The following is a 10,861-nucleotide window of genomic DNA, read 5'->3' as shown; positions in this document are numbered from 1 at the left end:
CAGTTGTATGCAGAGCTTTTCAATAGCTCTAATGAGAAAGATGCTTTTTTCCACTTTCAACTAACAAGAAAAATCACCTGTATTCTATTGGCTATAACCATTAAGCATCATTACAGAAGAATGTCATCAGATATACAAAAGTGTTTTGAGTCTGCAATGTTGTGAATTCTGGAGACTCAGAGAATCAGAAACTAAAATACTTTATTTATAAAGAATTGTCATTAATTTTTTTTTGTGAGAATGATGGATGGTAAGGGGGAATGGAGCTCAGAGGAAAACTAAGCAAAGAACAGCAGGATATCTATGTCAGCCCAAGTGGAGAAAATGCCTTGAGCTCCCAATGTGCTTAGTAAACAGAGCATGTCACTAGGACAACAGTTTGACTGAATGTCAGCTGGAAAATTATTCCACAGTGAGAGATTTTGAGACCAATAAGACAGGGACAGAGAACTCTGTAGAAAGACATTAAAAAAAGAAAAAAAAAAAAAAAAAAGAAAAAAAAAAAAAGAAATGTATGAGTACAAAGACCTGTATGGTTTCAGAATCAGAGGGAGTAACAGTGCGTTTGAACCCATTAAAGCATTGGAGTGGAAATTTTGTTTTACTAGTTCTTCCCCTTACAAGCTGGATAGTATTCTTTAAAACAAAGCCCCTCTCAGTGGCCTAGCTCCCTGTTCCCAACCAGGATACACAGCAAATCTGCTTAGCATTTATCCAAGGCTGAAAGCAAACTTACACCCAACCAGGAAACTGCAGTCTCCAAGCACCAGATTTAGAACAGTGGCATTTTATTTTGCATTTCATGTATTATATTGTTAGGAGGACAGGTTATAATTTGATAGCATTCTACTTCGTATAAATCTCCAAACACAAACTGAGCCTACCATAGTTCAAAGATCAAGATCTTGAGCAAATACATCCACAGCAGGGACTTTGCTGCCAATTGCAAAAGGAATATGCTCATCTTTATTACCTCATTTCCCTTACAAAGCAGAATGTAAGGCCTGGAACAAAAGCATACTGGTCTAGATCTTTGCCTACCAGCAGGGACACTCAATGAAAACCAATAATGGGTTCTGCTGACCCAGATGTGTTCAAGTCAGACTTTCTCTGCTTATCACTTTCCTCATAAAGAGTTCCTGTCTGACATGGGATCTAGAGGGCAGAACACCAGCAGAACACTGTCACTGTTTGATGTGGGCTGCTCTACATATCTTCCTATTCCTTTAGATGAAGAGTATTTGATTTCGGCCATCTGCAGCCAAATCAACCAGTTTGACCCAAAGCTTGCCTAGGTTACATCTCAGGCTTTAATAAGGCTTTGATTCGCTTTCTAAATGCAGATACTCTATAGCTACTTCCAGAAAACAAACCTCTATGATTCAGCACTATATATTACCTGCTCAGCCTCATACACACACACAGGTGTTTCCTTAATTTGTTAATAAAAGCTAGTTTGCCTTATTGTAAAAGCCAAGTCCCCATTTCCTTCTCTGATTTTTTTCAGAAAGAGGCTAAAAGCATAATAAAATATCATCCATTTATTTTATTTTCTTCCCATCATTCATTATTTGAACAAATATATTAGCATACTTAAAATACACTCTGAAACTGTGATTTTAATATACTTTATTGAAAAAAGTACACAGTTTAAATTGTTTTCAATGGGACAAAGCAATGGTCACCTCTATCTACCAAGTCCTTTTTTGATGAATCATGACTGCCATATGCCAAATTCACATCTGCATGACTTGCAAAGTAAAAAGATAAACCTTTTTTCAACATATCTTTAAGAATTTATATCACCAACAGTTTAAAATCATGAAATGCTGATGCTCTGACTATATTTCACGTCCTCTATGTTGCACCATTTCCCAGTTCACAGTTTATCCATGTTTTAGCATGCCAGTTGAACACATCAGTCAATGTCACCTGGAGAAAATCGTCAATAGCAGAGGAAGAAGAACAAGAGAAGGTTTAGCACTAAGGCCTGAGACACCGCCACATTCTCTTGCATTTTCCTAAGGAAAAACAAAAACGAACAAAGGAAAATAAATACAAGCCACTACAGTCAAATATGACACATCATTTTTCTAGTGAACATTGGTATGGGAGCACTGGTGGAAACAACAAAGCCCATAAATTAGATATACTTGGGAAGTAATACAAGTACATGTTTTGAGTTGAACAAGTTTAGGTTGTAGACTGAAACAACAAGCACTGCACCATCACCTCCACTTTATACTTTAGGTCTTGTTCTACATTCCATTACACCGTCAGGGGCAGAAATTAAAGTTACTCCAGAGTAAAAAGGATGTCTAGGAACCTATGGTGTACAAGCCACTGTAATCACATCCTGCCCTCTATCAGCTCTCCTTGGCACAGTGTGAGAGTATTATGCAGAACACAGAGCAGTAAATACGTGTAGTGGAGGGGTCACTATCCCTGCCAGGAAATATTATGAGGGAGCATAATGACTAGAGCATGGCAGCTATGATACTGAAGCTAATTCCTGAAGCAAACATTAACAGCACAGAGTTCCCAGCCATCTCTGACAAGGAATTCTGTGGTCACTGCTTGAGCCAGAGTAAGTTCTCTGATATTCCTGGCTGTCAGTGCTCACATGCTGTCATGTTCTCTGACATGATACAAACCAGTCTGCAAAAGCAGCAACTCAAGACATTGTCTACATGAGTACAAAAAAAGACTTGTGGCACTTACAATATCCCTCACTTCCCTGACTACTGAGTCTTCTGAATATTTCCCAACATTTCATCTTGGAAGATAGCTTTCCAATTCATTATTTTTAAAGAAATAAAAAAATTAGCAGAGTCTGAAAGAAAGGTAAAACAGATAGAAACTCACTTCAGGGTGAAATCCATGACAAGATTCTGGGCGTCTTCTTATCTTCTGAGATTTTAACCGTTCACATTTAAGGGATTCATTATGTACAAGGCAGTTAAGGAGAGATGGTCTGAGCATTGCGTTCTCATGGGAGTATTTTGAAATGAATACAGCGAAAATCTTTCAGCTCCTTCCTTCCTCCCCATTAAAACCCAAGGTGATATGTGTGGTCACCACAAGAAAAAGAAAGTGATTCTAGTGCTTTCCTCTCCGTGATCTGTGTTTTCAACAGCATGTGTGCACTTACCCTGCTGACCTGTCTTTCTATAATCCTGCAATAAAAGCACACTGCAGACTCCTTTTGACAAAATCCAGTTCAGAGGAAAAAGCTAATCCTGAACTAACTGAACTCCAGAACAGCAAAAAATAGGAAGTGGGGCAACCAAAATCAAATGATCTATTTACTTCGCTAAATTTTTGTAGTTTTGGAAAGCAGGATTCTGAAACATTTTCAAAGCTCCAGTAAAACCTTAAATAAAGAGAAATCTATATTAGAAGTTCCATAAGTTCCAATATAATGAGGTCCATTCTTATGAGAAAATTACATGCTTAGTGCTTAATTTGAAAGATGTTCAGTTGTCCAAAGATGACCAGAACCTCATGCTACATAAGATGCACATAAGTGTGCTTGCTTAAAATATTGGTTGTTCAAAAAATAATAAAAAAAAAGTGAATTCTCATTGAAAAAATAGTGGAAACATATTCTCAGATGGCTTAATTTCAAACAGCACATATAATGGGTGAGGATGTCATGCAATGCAGGTTTTACATGAAAAGAAGTTTTTCAATATTTGCATCTCAAATCTCTTTCTGACCAGTTTGTAAATAAAAGGATATACCTTATTTCTATAGGTGCCATGGTAATTGGTGGGATAGAATCACAGAAGCATTCATTATCTACTACCACCATGAAGAGGTTGCTACTTGGGATCTGCTGGATAACAAAAGACCTGAAAATTAAAAAGAAAACAAATAATGGTGATGTTATCAGCATTTCTGAGCCACTGGCTCTTGTTAGGAGTTTATCAGACTTTTACGTATTTACAGTCTAGAATGGAACAGATGCACAACACTAATGAAGGTTCTTCTGCAGCCACACACTGGTAGCTCACAGTCCCAAAGCTGAGTCTCTATAGTTGTATTAGGGCCTTTGTGCACTCTGGGTCTTGCCTGAAGAACAGCAGCTCCTGATCTCAGCTTTCATCTGTCCTCTTCATAGCCATTTTATTACTGAGCCAACAAAACAGAGATTAGGCCTCAAAATCTTCCAATGCCATTTATTTTAGAATAATGGTTATCTGGTATAAATATGGTGATAACTCAGCACCACATTCAAATGAAGACAATGTAGGCAACTCAAAGGGAGAGCAAAAGAAAGGACTTTTTTGTAAGAAGGAAAGCACCCAGGGGAGACTAGGAAAGGATCCTATGGGCACCAGTCAGTGATGCAACAGAGCTGAACAGGGAGCTGAACCCTTTAGCATATACCACAGAGAAAACGGGCAAAAGGCAGAGCCAGATAGACGCTGTTTACCCTTTCTTTTAAAACTCAGGATACAATACAAAGAATGGCTTTAATGCTCAGACACAATTCTTCATGAAATTTTAAAGCAATCTGTTAGAATTTATACATCCTATCAACAGCGGATTGGCCATATCGAATATCACTGAAATCTGGCAATTCCAAGAATTAGGTGTTTTGCAGCGTGGTTTGCTGGTAAATGTACAGAATGCTAAGTGAGGGTTTGAGCACCAAGAAGATGTGGAGAGAAACATATTTTTCCTCAGACATCTTTCTTTAAAATACATATTGTCTTACTATAATAACTCCCTGCTTTTTCCAAAGATCACAGAAGATGAAATAGCAGAGAAGGCAGGGAATATTTAAACCCAGCCTAAGAAAAAAAATATCTGGAAAACTTTCTATAAAAATGTTGCCAACGGAAAGATTAAATGCTTTTCAGTATTTTTTAAACTTACTGAACCTCCATTAAAATTACACTTAGAGTGATCTGCAATATGTTAACTTTATGTTTATACATGAAATATACATTTATGGCATAATGTAAAAGGCTGAACTTTATAAATGTACCTACCAAACAGCTGGAGCATGTAGCAAGACTGACATCATTGTAATGGAGCATCTGTGGCTTTGTGGATTTGTGTGTGGGAGAAATGGGGCCAATAAAAGGAAAGGAGGGAAAATCTTTAGCAGGCAATAGCACCAAAATTGTACTGCATGAATTTCTCAAAACAGCTATGAATAAATCAAACAGTAAAGGATAGAAAAAGCATTACTTTTATTGCCAGAAATTGGCACAATTTGCATTTCGTGCAGTCTGAAACTTAAATTCATTTAAAACTAGCTCAGTAAAGAACCTGATGGGATCTAAAGTGCTTTAACTATAATTGGATGCTAAATTATAAATTTCTTTTTGTTGAGAAGGGAGTAATCACTCTTCTGTTTTACTTGTGGTATGCTCAGCTTCAAGCCTTTTTGTGGTACAGGTTTTTGTGACCAGGTTTACAGGTGCCAGTTCATGAAACCTGGGCAATTTCCCATTCTGTTTCTTGAGGTGCCATAAGGACTGTGCAGTATAAGGCTAGTCCTTCCTCAAACTAGAGTGGGAAAGAAAAATTCCCATCACTTCACCTAGCTGGGATGGAAGCACTTAATCCAGAAGAATGTTACAACTACAGAACTATGATGCTGAATAAATTACTACACAGCTAAACTACGAAGTCTAGCAACATTTTCTGTACTGCTTTATTACTGCAAGCCTTCATAATTTTTGATGTCATCAATTTGGGGAATGCAGTACCTGCATTGATTGATGGAAATTATGAATTAAAGGCAGTTCAAAGAGCAATATATTAGTTACATAAAAAACCCTCTTTGCTACCTTAGGAATTATATCATAGATATCAACTAATTACACTGACTGTTTACCAAACAGTGAATATTCTTACAGACCTACAGTCTGTTTAACTAGTACAGAAGCTGGTGAAGTGTCTAAGCTTGTGGTGGCTGCCACAGAGCATGGGACTGCTATAAAGAACCATAAAACAGTGAAACTTTGGCTCACTGTGGCATTTTATTTCCTTAGTGCACAATAACAATTTAACTAATATCTTGAAAAGTGAAACAACTGGCTTCTCATCCTACCACTAAAAGTAATTTTAGAAGAAAATGTTTTCTTCCATCAAGCAGTATATGGATGTTTCCCCTTACACAGTTCTCAAACATAATTTGGAAATGAAGTTGTAAAGCCAACAGACCAATAAGTGAAGACAGAGGATTCAAGACTGAGACTGAGCCGAGCAAATAAATAAGGGCAAAAATAGTTCATTTTAACTTTCTTTTCTATTACTGGTTCGCACAAACAAAACATACTTCTATCAGCTGCTGTAATTTAAGATCTTTTCACAGTCAGGAGATATTCTCACCCTTACCAGATCTGTGGCAAAGAAGTTTGTGTTGGTTGTAACCACCACAGTTGCTGTGTGACTATTCAGATAATTCACATGGCACTGCTTCCATGCCCAAACTGGATAAAGCACACAATCAGCCCAGCAGCAGCTCTGCTGTTTGAGATCAGCCTTCAGTTCCCATGGTGACATGCATATGCATCTTTGAAATTCATTTTGAACATTCATGCCAGTAAGTCTCAGGAACCAAACATTCAGAGAAAACAAAAGGTGCGTGAACACAGTCAGACCAAAGCCTTTCAGAGACTGAGACAATCCAGCAAAATACTTCGCTCTCTATGCCAAGGTTCTGTTGCAAGGGAGAAAAACCTCCAGCAAACAGCTTCCATGGCTGCAGTGAGAAATAAAGTCGCTGACAAAATAGGGAAAATGGTATTATCTTTTTGTGAGATCCACTGTGAATCTCTAAAGTTTCTCTTACAATAACCATTTCTGAGCACCTGCTGGCTTAAGCTGGCATTTGTGTCCCTGGTAATATGGAAACCAACTCTCAAGGACGGAGTAAAGGGTTTGGCTGGACTTTATTGCTGCTTTAACAATCAAAAGATAGCCTGTGTTTAAGTGCCTTATTATGGAGAATGTTTCACACTTAAAGGACAAAGCTCTTTTTCTTTTAAGTAGTGTAAATCTTTTGATTTGCATCCTTTTCCTTTACAGCAGTATCATCACCACCATTTGACAGGGGCAGCACAGGAATAGGCTTGCATATATCTCCAAATATAAAACAGAATAAACTCCTGGGGTTCCTGTTGAAGCTGCACTGAGTCAATAAGAACCTTATTAATAATTTCCCCTCCATCTTTCATCCACTGAGGAACTAGCTTGGTTTATTTGATGTGCAGGTTCAGAGGCTTAAAACAGACCTGAAAACAAACTGTTTCTTGACTTTGTGGGGAAGGTGAGGAAGGAGGAAGTTTAATACTTGAAAGGAGTAGACAGAGAGGAAGGAAGAAAATCTAGTTATGCCAAACTATTTTGTTAATGAAGAAAAAGTAACAACAGAGAGTAAGTCTGCAAGGAACTCTGTATTTTGAGTCAGAGCATTACATGACAATTTTGTCACGTTGCACACACAGTATCTGTTTCTTCTTAACCTCTTTCGGTTTTGGACCACATAAAAACTTGTGCACAAATAAAATGCAAATTGATTTGGGAAAAAGACCCAGCTTCATGTTTTAATTGGAAGTAGAAAATATTTGCTCAAAAAGCAACACTTATTAATCTGCTTCTTGAAAATTAATTTTTCATTGTGCAATTAAAAAGAGACTTGGACTTCAAGTACTGCTGTGTTCATAATTATATTTGGTAGTCATGCTTCTGAAGGCATGAGAAGAAAGCACACTTTTAATGTGTGTTTGGTGACTAAATGACTCTTCCCAGAGATAATCAGTTCTTTCTAACTCCTTTGGACAGCCTGTAACTTGGAAAGCATCACAACAGCACTGGAGTGCAAATGCTGGGGTGCAATCACACTCGCTGCCTTTAAGCACATAACTCAGGTTCCTGCATTAGAAGGGTGATCACCTCCAACCAGGACATGCAGAGACACGGACTGTTCAAGGATAATTCAGGGCAGGAGCTTGGCTTTGGGGATCTGAGTTGTCCTCTGCAGGGAGGTCCTTCTTTCTCATGGATGGACAGTGATCCTGCAGAGAAATGCATCCTGAACAGGGTGAAACATGATACCTAAAGCTAAGTGTGGGCTTCAACACCTGTTCTTAGAGAGCCAGCACATCACATTCAAATCTGGTTTGTTGGGGTTTTTTTGGTTTGTTTGGGGTTTTTTTGGTTTAAATTTAATTTGGAATCTATCCCTTTAATCTGTATATGAAAAAGTCTTTAAAGAGTTATAATATATGTTCTACTGTTATAATAATTTCTTCCCCAGACTATGTTTAAAAAAATCTCAAACAAATCAAAACCCCCAACTTAATCCCCAAAATTTCACCTCTCTTTCAAATTATAAGAATCACTTTCTTCTGTAAGGAGAAATAATTATATATATAATTATATATACACAGAATACATACAGTACAGAGGCAGGGACTGAGCTGACACTATCCTTGCCACAGTGCCTTCTCTCCACTCTGTGCTTCTTTCTCTTTCTTTCATCTTTCTGTCTCTGAACCTCTGGGGTGGCAGAGTGTGAGTGAAGGAACTGTGAGAGGGACAAACCTCTCTGGAAAAGGAGGAAGATGTTCCAGGATAGAGGAAAGAGCAGGGGTGACAGGACAAGCAGTGACAGTGCCCTCTGGGAAAGAGTATAGGGGAGCAGGTTATCCACTGCTGCAGGAGGTGACTTTGCCATGGGACCTCTGCAGTCTGTTCCCTTAGAGATTTTGGAGCATTTGTTGATGAAAACAGGCACAGCAGGACCAAGGCAGAGCTGTGCCCTTTTTTCTTCCTGGCTGCTGTATCTCCTGACAGACCAAGTCCAGCTTACTGGCAAACTTGAAGATCACACACTTCTGTAACTCACTGATTTCCGTTCTTAATGCAGGTCATTGCTTCACTACAAATACCTCAATCATATGGTACAAAATCTGTATGTGGTAGGCTTAACATCTTGTCTCTGAAATGCTGTTGGCTTCACCTTTCCTAGCATAGCTGGATCAATAACAGGCAAAGCTAAGGTAATTCTATTTCAGACACGCCAGAGATGTGTCTCGTCCAGCTATGCAAACCTAACCTTTAAGTTGTTTACTCTCCACTATTTGACTACAGCATCTGCTATTAAAGGAAATCAATATTCCAGTTGACCAGCTTAGTATCTGTGTTTCCATGCAGGAGAGGTAATCCATTTCCTTGTCCACTGGTGTTAAATTTTGGACAGGATATAAACTGAACACAGACATGAGGTTTCCCTACTAATAAGCAGCCACTTCCACAGCCCCAGCACAGTGAATCTTAAGAAAACTGGTTCAGCATATTTTGTATGGGCCTGAGGGTGGGCCAGGCAGCTGTAAGGGAGGGCACAGTGATAATGGGTTGTTCAGACTGAGGATCCCAAACACCACCATTTCTTGGTCATTTGCACTGAACTATTTTCCTTTCCCTGGCCTGCAGCCCTGCTGCCATTAGCTGGTGGCTACTGACTCTGCTACAAGACTTGTTTCAGCAACAAAGAATGGCAGGGAAGCTCCTGAGAGCATTCCGAAGTCTCTGATTTTCATACCCATGGCTCCCCATTTTCATCAAAGAGCTGCAAAGGCTGAAAAGTTTTAGAGGGAATGGAACTAATGTCAAGCAGCATGGAACTCGGAAGACACAGGATAAAATTATGCTTCTGGGACCAGAGCATTTAGAGAGAATATCTTCCTATTATAATGAAGAATGGAAGACACTTCTTTGTCATTTGGGGAGGATTTGAACACAGCAACAACACTAAAAGCAATTCAAGTTGTTTGAAAACAGTAGTGTGTTTCCTGTTAAAAATTAATTCTTGTTTTCTCACAGAAATACTTTAAATGTATAATAATACATTATTGCACTTTGCTTTAAAAAAACCCTTGCTCATAAGTAATAATTGCTGATCTGTATGCTGTATTTTACAATCATTATTCTCTTCTAATTTTACAAAAATACCCTGCTGTTATATCTGTGCTTATAACAGACACTGCAGTAGAATATGGGGTCATGACAAACACACGGCTTAGGCAGGATTTTAGTCATATAAATATTTAAATCACTGTTTGGATTCACTTTTAATTCCATGCTCAGGAGGTTTAGCAGCCTGATTTAAGGGCAAAAGTATCCGTGTATGTATTTTCCATTTGTTTCCTTAATGACCATTGGAACACTATTACTATTGCTTAATGTCACAGTGATGACTGTGGGACTTAAAATCAAATTATGAGTAGAATATCAGAGTATTGTGTTGGCAAATGTCACTCCTGCACATACATAATCATATCAATAATTTTTATGTAACAATAGAAAAGATCCTTTAAATACCACTTGTCTTGCTCAGGCAGACAAATCCTACAAAGCATGGAAGAATTTCACTGTGAGTAGTTTGAACGGAAATAAACGTAGGACAATACTTTCAAATTGGCAACCTAAAAAAACGCACAAAGATGTGAGGAAGTGTCTAAATTTCCACAGAACTCAACTTAGATAGCCCTCAGTGGCCACTCTGGCTCTTGAGCATCGCTGTAAACTCAGCCTTTTCCCGATGGGCATTTCAGTGTTATTTTTTGCCTGCAAACTTCATTAATGAACTTGGAGTTTTTTGGATTAAGATGAGTTGTAAGTATGGGATTACATTTCACATCTGTCAAATGTGATCTTTCCTATTTTTTAGAGAAAGAAAAAAAAATACCAGCATGAGGGCAGAGTAAATGGAAAATATTGTGCACACTGCACTCAAATATGTGTTACTCACATAACTGTTGGTTGCAAACGTTCAACCCTAATGGTCTGGAACAAAGTTTAAGCGTTTAACTGAAGTGCAGATATCCACTTTGCT

The 10,861-nt window shown here is 38.3% G+C and overlaps 1 protein-coding gene across 2 annotated transcripts in view; it reads right to left on the bottom strand.

The window, feature by feature from the left end:
• Nucleotides 1-568: 568 nt before the first annotated feature.
• CACNA2D3 (calcium voltage-gated channel auxiliary subunit alpha2delta 3) overlaps nt 569-10,861 on the bottom strand; it is a 394,699-nt gene continuing 384,406 nt past the window's right edge. Inside the window, exons 36-38 of one of the 2 annotated variants that reach the window (XM_066195341.1) lie at nt 3,742-3,854; nt 2,866-2,948; nt 569-2,021 (exon numbers count right to left, since the gene is read on the bottom strand). In XM_066195341.1, the coding sequence (XP_066051438.1) occupies nt 1,929-2,021; nt 2,866-2,948; nt 3,742-3,854 (289 nt within the window). In that variant the 3' untranslated portion in view covers nt 569-1,928. The remainder of the gene's footprint in view (nt 2,022-2,865; nt 2,949-3,741; nt 3,855-10,861) is intronic. The other variant, XM_066195342.1, reaches the window with a different exon arrangement.

The sequence above is a fragment of the Chamaea fasciata genome, unplaced genomic scaffold (genome assembly GCF_029207755.1).
Source record: "Chamaea fasciata isolate MVZ Bird 193981 ecotype frontalis unplaced genomic scaffold, bChaFas1.0.hap1 SCAF_13, whole genome shotgun sequence".
Taxonomy (NCBI): Eukaryota; Metazoa; Chordata; class Aves; order Passeriformes; family Sylviidae; genus Chamaea; species Chamaea fasciata.
This window is presented reverse-complemented; position numbering and strand designations above follow the sequence as displayed.